At 36.0% G+C, this 20213-nt stretch overlaps 1 protein-coding gene across 34 annotated transcripts in view; it reads right to left on the bottom strand.

Annotated features, from left to right (window-relative positions):
- Nucleotides 1–20213, bottom strand: part of RBFOX1 (RNA binding fox-1 homolog 1) — a 1157213-nt gene that overhangs the window by 23435 nt on the left and 1113565 nt on the right. For 30 of the 34 annotated variants that reach the window (XM_032703676.1, XM_032703687.1, XM_032703679.1 and 27 more), the window contains 2 exons: nucleotides 17609–17648; nucleotides 9265–9329 (listed from right to left, as the gene is read on the bottom strand). In XM_032703676.1, coding sequence (XP_032559567.1) covers nucleotides 9265–9329; nucleotides 17609–17648 — 105 coding nt within the window. The remainder of the gene's footprint in view (nucleotides 1–9264; nucleotides 9330–17608; nucleotides 17649–20213) is intronic. The other 4 variants (XM_032703684.1, XM_032703685.1, XM_032703682.1 and 1 more) reach the window with 1 other exon arrangement.

Genomic DNA, 20213 nt, shown 5'->3' with positions numbered 1-20213 from the left:
TCAACCAAGCCCTTAATTTGCCTGCCAGGTTAGGCACCTCTGCATTGCTTCTCATTTGCGTCTGCTTTGTGCTCAGTACAGGACATTTCAGCGTGATTTAGCCAATGACAAGATGTCTCTACCATAACTCATACTGCCAAAGACAGCAGGAGAGACAGAAAAGAAAAGAAATCCCTCATTAAATTTCATCCTGCCACCGCTCACACAACTTCTTGCACAGGAATAATTTGTTTTAATACCAAGAAGTACTTTTGCAACTGCAAAAAGCACACCTTCAAGAAAAGAAAATAAAAAAAACAACAACAACCCCCTAACTCTTCTGGAAACTAATGGAAATGTGCATTCCCAAAAACAGCGATATGCCTGTATTATTCCATTTATTCACAGAGAAAACAACCAAACCAACCAAACAAAAACCAAACAAGTACAAAAAAACCTAAAGGGGAAAATGGTCAACAGAAGGTGCTTTCTCATAATTTGTGTTCTCATGTCAGGCTTTCCCCAGCAGATGGGCAGGCAGTTTTTTTAGCCCTCACACTGAACTAGCTAAACAACCCATTCAAATGCTACAAGAGAGAGGCTCCTTTTAGCACAGCCTGACATTGCTGCCATAAAACAGGTTGGAGAAAAGACAAGGTGTCCACGCTGCACACAGGGCAGATGTAATTCTGCCATGGCAATGTCTTGTGTACAAACTCCCCTTCTCCCTCCTTCCATTACCCCTCAAACACTGTATAAAGAAGATTTCCAGCAACCTGATGCTGCAATTTGCAATTTAGTATTGCTGTTGCAAAAAAAAAAAAAAAAAAAAAAAGAGTTTATTTTTAACCTATGTCTCACATAATAACCAGTGGAAAAATGTGTAGCCCTTTCACCATTCACGTTAAAGATCTACACATTTTATTGCCTGACTTATTTATTTTTTTAAACAGCATACAAATATACTTGGGTCTAATTCATATTACCTCCTGTATCAGTGGAATTTTTCTATGTATGATTACACTATATATCTAATATAAATGTATTTATTATTAATAATACAATATACAGAGTCTAAAGAATGCATATTTATCTGCACAAGGAACACAGGTGATTTTTAAGTAGATCTTAACATTTTAACATGGAACCTAAAACTAATAGGTGAAATTCTGAATACAACAAAAATCCATAGTAGAATTCATACTGATCTCAGTGGCACAACTGCTCTAAAATTACTGGTCTTTTACTGTGATTAACACATTCTATGACCTAAATTAAATACTTGAAGAAGTAGTCCTGTAATTTTACTTCAGAAGTGCTCCATGCCAGCAATGTAAATTGATGGCAGCATGACCCAGGACTGCTAAATTAAGGCTATTTTTGAAGTCTTCTAAGTTATATTTGAAAATTTTGTTTAGTACTGTATTTTGGACAAATTGTTCACTCTCTTTAGGGCAAAGAATACAGCATTTTGAAGTCAGCCTTGTGCAAAGAATCAATCTTTGCACAATCTTATCTACTAAAATACATAACAAAATGTACATTAATTTCAATGGGGGATTTATTCTTTATGTAGATCACATAATCTCTGAAATAATGCTTCAAAACATACTTTTTATTGGTTTCTGATTTCAAAATGATTACTATGGTTTGCTAGTAACCATCATTTTAGCCACAATAAAGTCCCCTAACTCCACAGAGTTATGATTATAAACTTCTTTAGCAATTGTGAATAACAAGAGTTCTTTCCCTTTACATTATATTAAGTTTTGAATGACTTTACAAACTACTTGACAGTATGATTTTTTTCATATTATAACTAAAATACCACATAAATGAAAACTTTGCCAGGATTATTTAAGAATTCATTGAAGAAACGCAGAAGGAAGTTTAGAGGCTGGTTACCAGTTTGGTTTAAATGAAGACTTACTTTTTTTTATGCATAGATATGAAACACCCTACAGCAGTTTTCAGCAAAAACTTCTTTAGGATACGTGGGTAAAAGTTCTATTCCCATTCCTGCTGTATTCTTACAATCTCATGTTTGCCCCAGGTGGGTTCTTAGAGTATTAGAAACTTGACAAGCCCAAAGGTATGTGGAAAAAATTTCTATTTAAATACCTAATCAAATGCTTCAGACTCCTTTGAGGTGGGAAACGTTACCGTAAAAACATGCAAGAGTGTAAATTGCCTCTTTCTTGATTAATTTCTTCAACATTGTTATTTAAAGTTTGTTCTTCTAATACTTCCTCACCTTGCCTGGAGCACATTGCAAATTACACGGCTAATCCATACAGACCATATCCATGTCATTCCATTTTTTATTAATAACATTTCACTCCTTCATCTTCTCTCTGACTCTCCCACAATGCTCTTAATTCCTCCTCGGTTTGAAAGCACTCGGGTTGACAATACTTAGAGCGTGCTCTAATCTGCCTCTTCCTGGTCTATCAAGTCAATGATCTGAGAACTAAAAAGTGTATAATTAGCCCCTGACACGTCCAAAGGAACTGTTATGGTCTATCATGTCACAGGCATTGACCCAATAGACTGTAACAGTTTTGGTCTGTTGGATTAGGAATCGATGTTTTAGTAACTCCCTAACACCGTTTTTATCCAGTCTGCTGAATACAACCCTCGGAAATATTTTAAAGCCACACTTTCTTCCAATACCCTCTGAGAGCAAAGTCCATGTGATCTAGCAATGAGATAAACCCTACTTTAAAAGTATCAACCAATCCTTTTTCCCCCCTCTTTTAGAGAAAAAGTATGCATGAAAATCCCTCAAATGAATATATTCACAATCACAGTTATTTACTACCAACTTTTATGTTAAAGTAAGAAATTCCCAAGTTAAAAGTCATACTACATAACTTGATATAGGCTGGATCTATTAAACAAAAACCAAGAGAGGACACTGAAGTTGACATGTACAGAAGAGGTGCCCTGATTTTGGTTTTGGAACACAATAAGCATTTAGCAGCTCTTGCTGTGTTCAAGGAGAAACTGGAACCAAAGTTACTGAGCACCTTAAGCTTGGAGCACTTGAGGAAGTCAGGGATGGAAATCTAGGTTTAAGTGTACCTCTACTTTCTCTCCCAATTTTTTCTTCATGATTTCCAGCATGGATGTCAAACCAGATCTTACAGTCATAGCCAAGCCTTTCCTTGTATAGGGGGATTCTTAAAATATCCCTCAATATTACAATGAAGGAGAACGGAGATTACAGTTAAGAGAAGGATGGTATGAGGGGAACAAACTCTGACAGGATAAAAGTTTAATAATTGGTGTTTACCATAATTCTTGGCAGTACCACTAAGCTTTTTCACTACTGTATCACCTCAGTTTTGAACTAGTGGAGTAGTTTTAATAGTTTCATGGGTATTACATGAATAGTCACACTACACACAGACGAATCAAGCCTTCAGAGTATCAGTAAACATATTAATTCCACTGAGTATTAGAGAATTGTATCAAAATACCAAAGTAGCTTTCTAGAACTGGTAGAAGATTATATTTTTATGAAATGTAACTGCTTGCAATGTTTTCCTACATTGATATGGCTCACTGTGTCTCCCCAAAAAGCACTATATCTACAATATTCTAGAATGAACCATGTTTCAATCATTGGAAAGCACTGTATACAACACATTTTTATTTCAGGAAATTCCTATTTCAGGAAGTTCCTTACTGCATCAAAATCCCTGCTCACAGATTTTTCAAACTCTTTGATTATTTTTTTTTCTACTAGATTTTCATTATTGAGAATCACCCACTTTTACTTTCTAACTCATTCACTAAAAGGTACTGTTATGGTTAGAGCATGAGCCATATACTCTATTTATTCCCAAGACTGTGATCTGAAGGATGAATATGGATCATGAAATATTAACATGATGACAGTGACCTTCTAGTTTACCACAGATCAGACAGACAAAGCCTAACAGGCAGATGGCCAAACCCATTACCTCTCTGTAACAGCCAAGTGAATGATCTGATTTGTGTTTGCAATAATAGGGAATAAACAAGTTTTAGCTACCACACAGGATATCCAGGAAAAAAGCTAGACCAATCAAACATCATCACATCAAACCTAAGCATTTACAGAAAAATTATTAAATATTTGCTCCATTATTGCTGTTACAAAAGCTAAACAAACCCTCTATACCTGGCCAAGGATGCTAACTGAGCCTTTCAAAATTTGAGTAGCCTAGGATATGGGTTACACAGTTCTTGTTTATGGACCCTCTTGTCCCCCAAACCTTTCCATTTCTCAAGATTCCACTGGTACAGCAAAATTCAAAAAGCTTTGAAGATTCCAGCCGGGAGTAGAAGGGTAAAGTTATCACTATATTCTAATTTTTTTCCTCTTCTAACCTGATTAATTTAGAAATTAAAACTGTGTATAGAGCTTTTTCTCCTAAATCTTAGAAAGTAGAGTCATGAAACGAATGAAGCACTACGTGTTAAAATATTTATGTTTCTATAAAATTATTTAATGGAAAATTAAATTCTGGTTGAAGATGTTATTGTATTTTATATGCACTCAAAATCTTATTTTTTAGTATATATCTCTAGTAAGATCCTCAATAAGATAAAATAATTTGAATAAAACTATAGTGGTTTTCATTGTTTATTCATAAAATACAAGATCCTATAGTCTACAATATATTTTAAAAAAAGACAGCTAGAGAAGCTCATATTTTGTATTTTGTGTATTTTTATTTTTCATTCTAAGTTCTCATTCTTTAATGAGTATGTTTCCAATTAAATCAAATCTGTACCTATTCTATTTTAGGATAATCTGATGACAAATATCAAGTATTACTCTCAACTACTTGCCCAAAGAGAACTGGAAAATATATTAAACTCTAACTCAGTAAACACTACTACTTCAACAAAACTGAATAATACACAGTCATGTTAAAAGTGTAAATTATTGGAATGTCAGGATTTTACCAGGAGTAAGATTTCAGATCTGGAATATACATAATTTCCATATAACAAAACCTCACAAATTTCATATAAAATCCTAGGTATGACCACAGAACATGTAACACAAACTGATAGTGGAGGAAAAAAATAAAATATATTTTATACTATAAAGTGCTATGTGCAAAATATTTTGGAATATGCCTTTTTCTTTTTTTTTAAAAAAATAGTGGGGAAAAAAAAAATCAGCTTCCAGCGATGAGGGATTTAATCCAGACAACAAAGAAGTCAATGGGAATCTTCCCATTGTTTGGAGTGAGGTTTAAATTTGTATCAGGAGAAGGGAATTATGCTGAGAGCACAATCCCTGGGTACATCTGTGTGTGTGTGCAGTGTGATGGATGGGGAATGTGTGTGTGTATATATGGATAGACAGCCATACATATATAAACACACCTCAGCTCTGGGCACAGGGGGAGCAAGCAGCACAAGGGGGATGATCTGCCTTTCACACTCACTGCTGTCAGGGGTTTGCTATGTCACACTACCACAGACACTTTCATAAATATTGCTGACAAAGTTAATATGCAAGAAAGGAACATATTTCTCACTCGGATCGAAGATGCAATAATCAAATCATAGAACACAAAACCAATAGCCAATCAATGTGAATAAGTCTGCCCATAGGCTTAATTCAAGCAAGCCATTCACTGAGCTATGTGATGGATCTGTCAAATCCAGTACAGCATTACAGACATACCAGCAACACCAAGTGAACATGCAATGACAAAATGACAATACGCCCCACTGCCATGCTTTGACTTGTTCTACCTCATGAATATAAAATTTGATGACTTGGCTAGTTTCTCTTACTTTAGACTTGGACAGAAATCTAACAACTTTTTTTATTATTCTTTTTAAATATACTGAATGAAAGACGAATAAAAGCTGTACGAATATTTTACTGACGTCTGATTTAGTGTCTTTTGCACATCCTTCCAATTGTTGTTTCCAAACGTGCTCAGTTTAAAGAGTTTGGCAGGCAAAGCTCCAGAATGGTGAAGAACATATATTGATCAATAGGTCCCCTTTTAGCAGTTATACTAGTTGGAAAACTGAATGGAAATATTTTAAATCTTGGCAAGTTAAACACGATTTTTCTTTGATCCACTTATGCAAAGACCTTCAAATCTTTAACTGCAATTCAGTGGGATGATAGATCACATGGTATCAAAATTCAATTCTAAATGTTTTTGAAGTTGTATTCAGTTATTGCATTGCCTCAAAAATAAAACAAAATGGACCTGTTTCCTTGGTGGTTTTAATCCTAAGAAATGACTGGAGGGATCTGCAAGGTCTACCTCTGTTGTGAAATTGGGTTTATGAGCACATGACCTGTCTTAACAAATACTTAGGGGTTTGCATTGATTGGTTCAACGATATTTCCTTGCCACCTGATTCTTCCCTATATATCTGTTCCTTGCCTATTTCCAGCAATATTTCCAACTGTGACAAACAAGGATACCATTGCATTTCTTCACATAGAGCCCTTTGACAGTGATCATTATCCATCGACTTGGTGTATTGATTCTGGAGTCCCAAATCTTTCTGTTAACCTTTATTTTTAATTTACCAAAACATGTCTCCAATCTGAAGATTTCCTCTTTCCATCTCCTGACTTAAGAAGTGTTTCAAATATGGAACATTGCCATTCATCCTGTATATGAGTGGTGATCAGAAAAATAAGGCTTTTCTTACTTTTTAACTTAGTATGAAATAGTATTTCCATGATATGTCACTGTTTCAATAGCAAATACTCACTAGTTCTCAATTAATTTCTCTGGCCATCATTTTTTTACGTAAACAATAAATATAGCTCATGTGTAATTACATTAAACAGGGGCTCAAATGAACACTAAATAAGTGTATAGTGTTGTCAGAGGAGTGCAGATGATTATTACATTGAGAAGAAAAGATAGAAGCAGTTGTACTGAACTATATTCCAGCACTTTCAATATTAGTAATTTCACAAAAGTTGCTAAATTAAATTCATTTAAAAAATGAACAAAAAGTTAATCAAATTAAACAAACTGCAGTTGTGAGTAATCAGAGGTATCCATGTTTGCACATAGTTTCCCACATGCAAAGAAATGTTTGAGCAGATTGTTATTTGTTTTGTTCTCTATGCTAGTTTTGGGATTCTCTCAAAAGGAAATTCAGGTACGAGATTTGTAATTAAGACAAGAAAGGTGTTCATTTGGGGGAAGCAGATCGAAGATGAGGGTTAACCACGTTTAAAACAAGAAGCTAAATTAAAAAAAAAATCCAAAAGATGTAAAATTAATTTCAGATATTTAAAATTATGCAAGCAAAGACAGGTTATTACAATTCTAATTAGACACAAAGTGTATCTGAAAATTAGACAATTTTTTCAAAAAATAATTAAGGATTGTAACAACTGCATTATTACTGATTCCATCTCAAGCTTCCTTTACAGCATTTAAGAGCACTATCTTCCTAAACAAATCCTTTACCTTTTTTGGCAGCATAACTCTTTGTGAGGTTGACTCCCTGCCATAGCAGAACATGTGACCAACTGATATTTTATGTTCCAGCATTTGATTTCTTTTATGAGAAGGTACATTGATTCATAATTAAAGCATTTAAAAGTCATCTTGGTATTGTTCAGTTTCTCTAAATAATGTATAGGTTTAATTCATAGGAATAAACACCCTATAAAATGATCCAGGGACACCTGAGCTGGCAAAACCTGACTAACCACAGGAGGTTATTTATAATTGTGTCCTTTTGGTTTAGTAAGATTTTTTAGAAGGAGGAGTTGTTTTGCATTACAAGCTCACAGAAAAATACTAGAGCTGCAACATGCTAACACACCTTTGTGGAAATGAAATGAGACTATTGAGTAGCACTTCACCTGGGCAGGTTATACTAAGTAGGAACAGTACATTGCAAACAAAGTGCATCCAGCACAAGTCTAGTTGATAATTACTGACCCAAAATTAATAGAAAGTAGCTTGCTTACCTGTCTGACACAGCATGCCTCAGCCATACATGCAAATTATTTTATTCACATAACTTTAAGAAATATATCTTCATTACCCAGAATAATAAGCACTTGAAAGGCAAATATGCATGCACAGCATTGTAACATTCATACCATGGGACATTGGTCTAAAAATACAGAATCCATGAACAGCACTTCAATCTAAGAAATTGTGCACTAAAATTTCTTGATCTCTTGATTTCTTTAAGAAGCAGAAACACTTATAATATTGTCTAATTTAACATCTAAAGAAATTTTTCAGTACGTATTCAAGACTTGAGAAATTATTTCCATGATTCCAAGGGAAAATTTTCTTATATCAGGTATTGAGAAGTGTGACCTTACTTCTCGCTGCTATCAACTACATGTGTGTTTCTGTCTGTCATGATATATATCCTCCCTTTACAACTGTACACTCTCCAATACTTGAAAATCATTAGAGATAGAATAGATTTTAAAGGTAAAATTTGTGAAGAAAACATAGGATATTCTCCCTTCTCATTTCAAAAATCATGCCCACACACTGCAAAGACTTAATTTGATGCAATTTGACAAAATCCTATTCCTACTGAAGTCAACAGCAATTTAGACATTGACTTCCAAAGGTTCCCAATTTTCATCTTTCAAGAAGACACACTAATATATGTGACATCGCTCTTAGTTGATAGAAGTTAAGTCTTTGCATGTGCAGCTTTTAATAATCTTTCTTTTCTGATCTTATTTCCACTAAATGTGGTTTATATTTTGAGGATAAAAATACAGAGCAAAAGAAGAAAAAACATTTTTGTTTTTCAGTATTGAAAAAAAAAATCTAATGCCTGGAAAGAAAGCAAATGGAAAAAAATATTGTTTTGCATTGGATAGTTCAAGCTTAAACACAGTTCATTCTCAATTTCCACTGACTAAAACAACGTCAATGAGAATTGAGGGCACTCAATAGGTTCAAGGTTCTAAATCAACTGAAATAATACTCCTAAGACAAATAATGATCTTTAGCAGCAGACCATCGTGAATCTGTACATATATTTATCTACATTGTACAAGGGTCACAGATGTTAACTGGATGATCCACAGCTTGGCAATGTGCACATCTCATGCCTGATTCTCAATTAAGGCCTAAAATCTCTCAATTTGTGGCTATTCATGGATTACAATAAAACAGCCTGCTTTAGATATCACAATTATCTGCAGAGCAACAAGACAGTTATGAGACTTCAACAAGGCAGATTTAGAGAATCATCTTCAACTTCCACTGGTCAAATATTGATGAGCAGGAAACGAGGTCTTACCTGTCACTGTAGGCAGCTGCAGTGGCAGTGGCAGGCTGGGCATACCGGTAGGCAGCATAACCACCCTGAAACACAAACTCACGCTCTAACTGGGTTGCTACAGCACCTTAAACAACATTTTGCAAAATTTAACAACAGCTGAAAGAGTACTGTCATGCTGCAGTTCAGCTGAGGGGTTAAAATGCATAGGAAATAATTCAGGGCGACGTCAAGGAAATGTTTCAGTGAATCGTTAAATAAAGTTTTTCACCACAAACTTTTAAGATTTGTCCCAGAGATCAGGAGAAAGCTATGAACTCTGATGATGAACATAAGGCTTTTTTACAAGGCAACACTGTATTCTTCTCCAAGTTTTCAAGTAGTAACTGTTCTTACAAACAAGGTGTATGTATATTCATACAGCAAAGCCAAACTTAAAAGACAAACTCAGCTAATAATCAATTCTTTTTTAGTACAAAATATGATTTATCATGCCTGGCTGATTAAACCTATGAATTTGTGCACTCAATTAACACTTAATGTTACATAGGTTTCCAATTTATACATAAAATTATAATGAAGAAGCAAAATTCTCTTCTTCCATGAATTAACATTCAGTTGCATGTAACAGTAATTCCAGCTGTTCAATTAAGCAAACAGGACAAACAAACACACATTGGAAAGGAATTGTGTGCAGTGATGCATTGATTATCAAACTGTGAAAACAGCAGAGCTTCCTGTTCAATGGACCACGGTGTTATATCAACCATTTCAAAATGATCTCAGCATGCCAATTAACGGGCACAGCCCAGCTCTGCAGATAACACAAACACGATTTACGTCCCAATTAGAATTCTCCCCCCATCACCCTCTGGGACAGGGGGCTCTTGTGGTGCCTTCCCCACCTGCCCCCACCTTAACAAAGAGCTGCACAGGACACTACCAGCTCGCTCAGCTTTGAAGAAAATTCACTCTTTTGCTGAAGTGTTCGCTTTAATAGATTGATTTTTTTTTTTTTTTACTCTTTTTCTTTTTTTTTTTTTTGGAAGGCCGCATTCACCCGAGATGTTCTGCTGAAGCACGAAGAACAGGCCACGACGTGTCAGCCTTTACTGTAACAGTAGCACATTGTTACTACAGCAACTTTTGTGGCTTTTCTATTTGGATTTTACAAATCAAAATTCAGTCTTTTCAGAAAAGCAATTTCAACCACTTTTTACAAGCTACTTCCCCTTCCACCGCCGCGCTCGGCGGAATCGCTTTCATCCCTAACACGTGTAAACCTTCGTGGCTTTGAAGATGTGAAGCAGGTTGGGTTTGGGAATCAATCGTTCAGCCGATAATGCCACATCACCCCGAGAATAAACATAAGTTTTACATATCCTGACAGCTCATTAGGAACTCCAGGCTTTGAATTGTCAGCTCGCTTGAGGAACGCTCTGCCTGATTTTTTTCAAGCGCTCACACAGAGAACAGGACATTTCCCTCCCTGCTCCCGGTCAGCTCCCTGCCAGCAGCAATTGTGTCACACAAGCTCTGGAATCAGGCAGGAATAAGGAATTCATAATACCCTACGTGCTCCCTCCTTTGCAGGGAGCTGCTCCTCTGAGCACACACAGAGGCAGCGAGACAAAAAGCTTTCTCATTTCAGCTCATTTGATTTTTATAAACCAATAGAAGGCTATTACTGCCAAAAAATGTATAATAGGCACATATTGCTTGCAGGTATGTGCATACAGGATGTCAAATAATGTCACCAAGTGCACGCTGAGGCAATAAACAGCGAGGCTGAGGGAAGACAATGCAGGCTGCTCACTTGGTCTGGCCTCTGCCACAGGGAGAAAGGTGAGAGATGATACAAATTTATCTGTTCTTCCCTCCTGGTTTTTGAGTGCTAAATATAGCATTTTCCCCCTTTTTCTTTATTTTTTTTTCCCTGAGTGCTGATATGAGGGAGCACAAATTCTAAAAGCACTAGGAAGATATAAAACTTGTTTTCATGATCCAGTCCTGACAATGTGTAACAGACTGCAGGTCAATCTGCAGTATGACATGATTTTATTCACCATGTGTGGGACTCCCTCACTTGTCCTGCTGTCCATTCCTAAAACCCCTGACTTGAAGGTGAGAGCCACTCCATGTCAACCCAGCTATGCACATCACTGTGACATGGAATTGAGAACAGGCCACCACGAGCAGCTCTGAATCAGGCAAAAATGAGACAGGCTGTTCATATATCAGCTGCTCAGGAATCTGCAGCTGGTGGCCTCTGTGAGTTTTCTTTCCTTTATTTAACTATCCCCCCCAAAAACTGGTCAGTCTGCGATGACAGACCCTTTCTTGCTGCCTAAACATAGGTGCTATGTTCCTTTTATGCTTGCATTTTGATTTGCTTTCATCAAAGAATGTCTGCTGAACAGTGAAGCTTGACTCTGAACTTTATTAAGACGTTTTGGATTCAACTGTTTGACATTTGTGAGAGCCCTGGAAAGACTGAGTATAAAGCAATACAAATAAAAAGAGATTGAAGGTATTGAATTTGCCTGAATTCTCTTGAGAACTAAAATGCAGCATGAATTTGGGTGCCAGGAAAAATATAATCCCCTACCATCCCATGTCATGAACTCATAATTTTAAAATGAGCTGTCATAAATTACACATTAAAACCTGCTTAAGGAAATTATTTTTATGGGGCTTGGTTTCTGCAGTTTTGGTGTCATACTAAGTTTTCTTATTGTTTTACTTCAATTACTTCAAATAATTTTTCACTGCAGGACCAAAATACTTGGAGGTAGACTTTGCATTGGGAATTGGGATGGGAATCTGATTCAAATCCCTGAACTCAACTTCTGAGACAAGTTCTACTTTACATTTTTTCTTGAATTTTGAACTTAGCTGATATCTTAGATGAGGAATACACCAGTAAGCTTCACTACATACACATCTCTTGAGTAACATTAAATATTTATCTTCATGCCTTACAATGTATTACAAAATAAAATATTTACAACAAAATTATGTAATAATTACATAATAATAAACAACAATTTTTGCTTCTTATGTATTAGAAATGTTTTAGGAATGTTTTTTCCTCCCTCAGTCTGTACATTTATACAGTAAGTACCTGACTGTTATGCTTTGAATTATTATTTTGAAAATTCAGCTGAAATAACAAATTCAGACAATATAATGAAAAAACGTCTTTCTCATCTGTGCTCCCATATTTGCTACTTCCAAAGCAATGATAAAACAGTGTTACAACAGCTTAAGTAGTTTTAAAAAATAAGAATAGTTTCACTATACTACACAAATCACAATCTGTGAATAAATGCAACTGGTGGACTATTTTTGTAATTTATACACAGAGAATCCATTTTCTCAACATAATTATTTGAGTATTGCTATGATTTTACAAGAGTCTACATTCAGCACAAAGAGGCTTTTCCATCAGTCACTGTGTCCTACCTGTGGTAACTTATTGCCAAACACAGGCTCTTGCAATCCTGCTCTATAAAGAAACAGAAATGGGATGATTTGAATGAGTAAGGGAAGAAGGATGGAAAGAAAGATGCAGGGAAGGAATTTAGGCAAATTCCCCAGAGCAACTCATTGTAATTTTCCTCTCCATGTTTTATCTATGTCTGTGGTTCGGGCAAACAGAAAAAGAGCAGTGGGATCCCTCAAAGAGCAGGAGCCAATTGTTACAGAGAAATCTTAATCAACTTTAGAAAGAAATCACCCACAGTTTAGGTAGGATTCTATAAAATGAACAGAAAATTAAATGCAGCTGAATTTTTAAATAGTGTGTCTGCATCTGCAGTAAGAGTCATTTCCACAAAAACAAGTTATACAAACAGACATCTATAGGTTATAAAAGCTCATATACATGTGTGCACCTCCTCCTAATACAACTAAATTATTTTTTTGTGGGATCTTAGATGTACTGAATGTTGATTGTATACGTTCAAACTGACTCTAAATGATTAATACTTTTGGTTGTTTTTTCCTGTTACGAACATTTTTAAAATTTTATATGAATTCTGAGATTTAGTTTTCCTCAGTTTTTATTTCCAATACTTCCTTTCACTCAAGGATCTCAAAGCATTTTGTGAACATAAATTAAACAAGGTTCCAAACCTTCTCTAATACTGAGAATTATGCCTGCCTTATTAGCAACAAACAGAGGAATGATATTAAAAATTACATGAATTATACCCAGCGCTGCAGAATATAGAAGTTGCCATTTCCTTTTCTTCCACTCATATGGTGTTAAGGTTTAAACAACATTTGTTCTGCTTATGGAGTAAAACTTTGGAAGAATTAAAGAGAAACAATCCACCAGCTCTTTGTGCTGGCTCAAATTTTGGAGCAGGGTTGTAGGAAACGTTTGTGGTATTTCTATATCATGTTCCCAGAGGTATTTGCTGCCTCAGAGAAGCTCTTGGTAATGCATCCAAACAGATACCACCTGCATTAATTCCAGCCAAATGCAATACACCAGCACTGGTCTGGCATTTCTTTTTTAATGTACTGTTTATATCACAAATAAAGATGAGAGATGAAAAGACATTTCATCACTAGATATCCAAACTTTTTAAAAGGTATCAAGGAGTGTTCCAGCACGTAGAGAACTGGAAGGAACGGCTCACTGCTCCCTGGAGACTCTTTTGCCCTTGGAAAAGTCATTTCTCCACTTCTCGTTCTGGTTCTGTGAGTTCCATTTGCAAAACACAACAAATCTTTGGTACTTGAAAGAAAACTTTCAGTGCTATCAGCAGATCCTTGCTTTTCACATCAGAACAGGGCCTTCCAGGGAACCTGATGGACTTCTACCTGAGGTCAAGGGAATGTTGCTCAGGAAATTATATCTGCTTTTCCCTTGGGAATAAAGTAAGTGCTCCACCCTCAACACCATCCTAGTTTTGAGCTAAAGGTGGTGACAGCAGCTATTGCTAGTCTTGTCCCCTACCCCTGATCTGCCTTATTCTTGCTCAGCAGCTCACACACACAAAAAAAATATCTTAAACCTCTGTGTGAGTATTTTGTCATGGACTTTTGCCAGCTGCAGTATCCCAGCTCCAGAACCCTGAGAGCAAGTTGGAAAATCTTGCAGGGAACAGTGAGACCAACCAAGGGACACAGTTAAACCAGATCACCACCCAGGGATTTCTGCAGCTGCTGGGGACAAGGCTTGGAAGGTTCTCGTGTTTCTGAGCCTTCTCACATTTTAGGTGTGGATTGAAGAATGACATGCTCTGGAAACATTCTTTGTGACAATGGTAAAAAAAGAAAAATAACAGATTTAAGATAAAGCGGAGCAAAAGTGCAGAGCTATTATTCCAACTGGATATTTCTCAGTCTGTTACTATTTTTGCTTGTTTTTGTGGAGCGTATTTTCTTATTTTCACAGGTGCCAATCTTCATCTAAGAACTTCTATATTTGCTGGCAGGCAACTTTAATTCTCTTTTAATGACTTTTTCTCTTAGTGAATCAATACTTAATTTTAAAAGGTCTTCCTTACTTCCTAATAATCTCTTTTATTTTTTCTACTCAAAGGCACATTTAAAAAGGGAATTCAATAGCTCAGCTATTTCAGAAGCATTATTACATTCCATATAGAATTATATGAAATACAGAATATATTATATTACATCTAGAATCATGGCTGTTGATTTTTCACTTTAGACTGTACTTTCCACTTATATTTTTATATTCTTATTCTCTTCTGTTCCACTGGTTAGTATTAAGCAGCTCTGGACATTTGCTGTTCTTGGTTCACCATCCATTTTTTACCCGACCAGTATCTTTTTGTGTCTTCCTTCCTTCCTTTCCCCTAAGTTGAACCACCAAAGGCTATGCTGATAGCTAGTTATGCAATATTGCTGTTGGTACTCAATGTAATCAGAGCAGGATGAAACCCACTTTGATATACTCATTAATGCATATTTTTGATCTGGCTTTTCAGTACTGTGTGCCTTTTGTTTTGCTTTCTGTGGTATTTTTAAGGTTCTTTTCTCCCCAGTCTACTGTTAAACCCTATATTGTTTAAATGTTTTTTTTATTCACAGAGCATTTTTCCTTTCACAAAGCTTCAGCTTTGCACTTAAAATGAAAAGCTGAGTAGAACTATGTCATAAACAATTGGGATTTAATAAATAACTCAGTCTGCTGCAAACTACTACACTAAGAACTAATACTCTGTGAATTGTAAGGTTTCACTTGATTTATGCCAGTTTTTTCTATCTGTCTTTCCCTCCCCTGCAAATGTTTTATATGCAAGACAGTAAAAATGTGAAGAAAAATTCATTATGAAATAAGAATGTTTGTATACTATAAAAAATTTAAAAAATCTCCAGAAGAGTGTTTTAATTCTGTCAAATGCTGTAAAGGTAAACATTCTGTTCCATTAAGCAAACTGAGATATGCCATCAGAAATATGAGGCTGCAACTGAGTGAAAACCAAAGCATAGTTTTGCATTTTCAAATATATAACATATGATGAACCACCATAGTTATTCTATTTCCTAATGCACACAACTATTGCAGACAACAAAACTGAGGCTACACTAGAAATTAGTCATTTCTTCAGTATCTTCCTCACTGGAATCACTTTCCATGTGGAAACAAAATGTTACAGTCTGTGAGAGGCTGTGAGGCCACCTAAAAATAATATTGCCAGTCCCCAAAAGAGATATTCCTGGTTTTCAGCAGCACTGGGTTCCAAACCTACAGACTGTTCCACTAACATTTAGTTCCCACCTATTCTGTCACACTGAGCCATCCAGAGAAAGATGTCTTGTTGCCCTTTTGGGTTGGTAAACTGAGCAAAGTGGATGTCACATTCTTTTGACAGTTTGAAGGAACATGAGAATTGGAACCCAGACCTGAGGAAGTTCCACACTGTTCCATGTATCCCACAGAGCTCAAAAATTGAGCAGCAACGTGTTTAGGTGGGATTAGAGCAGCACACTCCACTTGAGCAAGGCTTTGGCCAAAGGCTGATTCTTGTGTTGTAAACAATATGTTACTGAAAATATCACTAAGTACATAGGGAGACAATTTTAACTCTTGTTAATTTAATGTTTTTAATCTGCACAGATGAATTTTCAGAGAAATATCAACCTTTCTATCTCCATCAGAAAAAACAAACCTGCTTCGTACATAAATTCAAATTGTTGTCCTTCTTTATATAAAACTTATTAAAAAAAAATCCAGTCCCTTGGAAATAGTTCTAGAAGACTGCTGATAATGAGCACAAGGGATGTTTTCTAGCATTACCTATTTAATTTTTAATATATGTATGAATTTCAACTCATCTGTCTTGTTGTATCTCAACAGAGACAGTACAAGTTGGTTAGAGCAACTTGTCTGGTGGAACAAAATGATACCTGTAACTTGGGGCCAGATTGCTTTGTTAATATAAATAAATGTAAATAATTTGTTATTATTAATATAATAACAAATGTAAAAGATTAATTAGTCTGAGTAAAATATTTTACATCTACACATAAGGTATAAGAATTAATTATTTTAGAAGAGTGAAATTCAGCCTCAATGTCTTGCATACTCAGACATAAGTAGCCTCTTTGTACACATTCAAGGTAAAAACTTGGCAAGAAGAAACAAGGTGAGAAACTTGAAAAACTTGATACGAAATCTTGCAAAAATATCATTTGAAAGGAATTGGTGAACAATTAGGTGAGTAGATAATGATGGATGCGGGGCTATAAATCCTTCCTAACAAATAATCCACTTATATCATGAGCAGTCTCTACCCGTTTCCTTTAAACTGAAATAAGTGGATTTTCAAAGTGCAGCTGGAAGTCTACTCAGATTACAGACAATACACAGCCATATCTTAAAACTTACTATGTCATTAAGCTCTACTATCACCCCAGCACCTATGGATACCCAACGTTGGCTGGATTTGGGAAACTTGTATCTCTTTGTGAAGTATTTTCACAGTTCAAGTATTAATAATATTCAGCTTGCCTTGATTTTTTTTTTAAAAAAGAGCTTTTGGGGATTTGCAAAAGAATGTTTCTGCTTTGTTTTGGGTTTTTTTTTAACTTCAATTATGAAGGGAGACACCCCTCCACACACACACACACACACACACACACACATTTTTCACATCTTTTTGCATTCGTTCAGCATTTGATTGAAGAGTTAATTCAGCTCCACTGAACAATGATAGATGTAATGAACAGAAAGGTCTTCCAATGTGAGAGATATTCTTCTCAATTCTTTCTGACAGGCAAGGGATGGTAAATAGACAAAACAGAGTCAAGCTAGGCAGCAAACTTGTAAAAAGAATGACTCTGGTAATGTACAAGGACAGCATGCACATCAATGAATACTTACATAAATGTCTGCACCATAAAATCCATCCTGGTATACAACACTGCAAGGATGCACACACAAAGAAAAACATCCATATTAGTGCATTTCCACATGCAAATGCCACCAACCCCTGCACAGCTGAGGTTAGTCTTGTCACAAGAACAGAGGGAAGGGGGAAGGAAGGCACTCTTCACATTGGTTAAGGAGGTTGGTGGTAATTATCAGAAGTGAAACTGTACCAAATACATCCTCTTATAGAGTATGCCAAATGCTCAGCCAAAGGTAGACAAAGCATGGCAGGATTGGAAAAAACTTGTGATAAGGTTGAGGGGCTTTTTCTTTTTTCTTTTCTTTTCTATAAAAATTTTCAGTGGGCCAATCCTACAATCAGTCTCAATGCATTCACAAAAAGCTAACTCTTGAAATGCTGCTTTCTTGTCCTGCAATTATGCTGACCCTCTGAAATAAAGAGGTAATTCTCATTACTTAGATGGAAAACAAAACACAGCATAAGTTTCTATGTTGAGAGGAGTGGGTGAAATAATTATGCTGTTGGTATTCTATGCACTGGGTCAAATCTCAATACCCAATGCACACAGAGGTGAGAGAATCCACAGGTACTGCATTGTTGGCTTGATGCACATTTCCCACAGTGACAACAGGTCTGTTGAGAACGTCATGGTGTTATTCTTGTGGAAAAAAAAAAATATTAACTTTCCTTACTTGATCGTTTCAAAACTTCAGTGAACATGCCAATGGTTCTGAGCTCCCCTGCAGTTTTGGTTGGATACATTATTACTTCCTACCTCAAAAAATGTTGGTATTATTATACTGCTGTTAACAGTTCACCCAGAGACTGTGGTATTTCAGCTAAGATAAATCATCAGTGCATGTAGTGCAAATTTCAGATTCTAAACCCTTCAGGATAAATGACACAGTATGACAAAGACAGTTTAAATGATTACACTAAATAAAACTGGAACTACACAACAGTGGCCTACCAATTACACACATTATGTAATTCCTGCAATTTTACATTCATCTGGCAGTTCTGCAACTTCAAATGGGTATTTCCACTATCAGAATCAACCCAAGCTGTTTCAAGAGCTAAATATGAGAGCACACAATAGGGGTTTTTTTTGCAACAGTATTTTCAATTTGGGAATACTATTATCTAGGAATAATAGTTATTACCAAGTTGCTAGTCTGAGCTGTTTTGCAATTCCAACAAGAATTTTCATGTCAGAAATATAAGTGATCTATCGAGGTCAATGACCAAAACCCACAGGGCTGAGCTGATATGTGTCTAAGTCAGAATCACTTGAGAAAATCATAAATATGCATACATGCACACAAGCGACATGGATAAAACCACACTGATGATAAAAGTTTGCTGTGGAATAATAATGTGTGAAAACTCAGCTCCACTTAAATCAGTGTCTGCCATTTGTTTCAGTGAGGTCAGACCTTTACTCATGTATTTTTCTATTTATTATGTCTGCAGAACAAAATATGCAAAACCTGCTCTACACTGGCAGTTTTCAAGGAGCTTGTTGTTTACACTGCATTGCACCTTCGTTTTGGTTTGATATTCTGATTATTTTGAAACATTCCATGGTTTTCTTATACCTGTTTGCAAGTAAGAAATAAAACTTTCCACATGGCTGTTAGGTAGGAGCACACAATCATGAACAACATGGAAGGACTTTTATGAGATGATATACAAATTATACTAAGTTTGCTGAAGATGAAGATACCACAACCACAACCCTCAGTTCCTCACATCCCTGTCCACTCCTGCTGGGAAACAGTGGAGGAATTGGGGGAAGGTAGTTTAGGTTCTGTCTCTGTTTCTGCATTCAACTGCACTTCAAAAGGCACTAAATTATATTCATTTTTCAAGCTTGTTTTGCCCATGATGTTGATTTGTGAGCCATGGTCCTGCCTTTACCTTCAACCCAAGAGTTTTTCCATTTGAGTTCCTCTCCCTGTACTCTGGGGAAGAGGGGCACAGCTGGGTGAGGGTCTGGCAGCCAACCAAGGTCAACCTACCACAGTACATTAAAACATGCTACTCTCAATTACTATTAAACATTGCTACTCAGAAAATAATGCATAATGAGAGACTATGTGTCAGAAAGGGGACCTTTTTTTCTTCCTCCTCGTGGTGATCTGTGGATATACAGAGAAGATGAACAAGGGCTGATAAATTTTTCATTACTAAGTGGAGGTGGTTGTAATCCTGGACAGGTTCCTTCATCCACCTCAGTCTTCCTTTTACATATAACTCTCAGTCATGCACAGACAGAAGCTTATTTTGAACTCTAAAAATACAATCACTTGATAAATACTATGCTGAAAAAATGTACCTATCACTAAAATGAGACATATATGTGTAATTCCATCATTAACATGGAGAATATTAAGATGTAAGTGATGGAATCAGGCGACTGAGTATAACAGTCCCAAACAGGACTTGCACTACAAAAAAATATCAGCTGGTTTTATCTTATTTCCTCCCTTTGGTCTTGTATTATGATAGTGATGTTAAATAAAACCCCTTCTGCTTCTCCTGAAGTTTGAAGAAAAGTAATTCTTCACAGTTTCATAGATTTTTCAGAGACTA

Source organism: Chiroxiphia lanceolata, chromosome 16, assembly GCF_009829145.1.
Source record: "Chiroxiphia lanceolata isolate bChiLan1 chromosome 16, bChiLan1.pri, whole genome shotgun sequence".
Taxonomy (NCBI): domain Eukaryota; kingdom Metazoa; phylum Chordata; class Aves; order Passeriformes; family Pipridae; genus Chiroxiphia; species Chiroxiphia lanceolata.
This window is presented reverse-complemented; position numbering and strand designations above follow the sequence as displayed.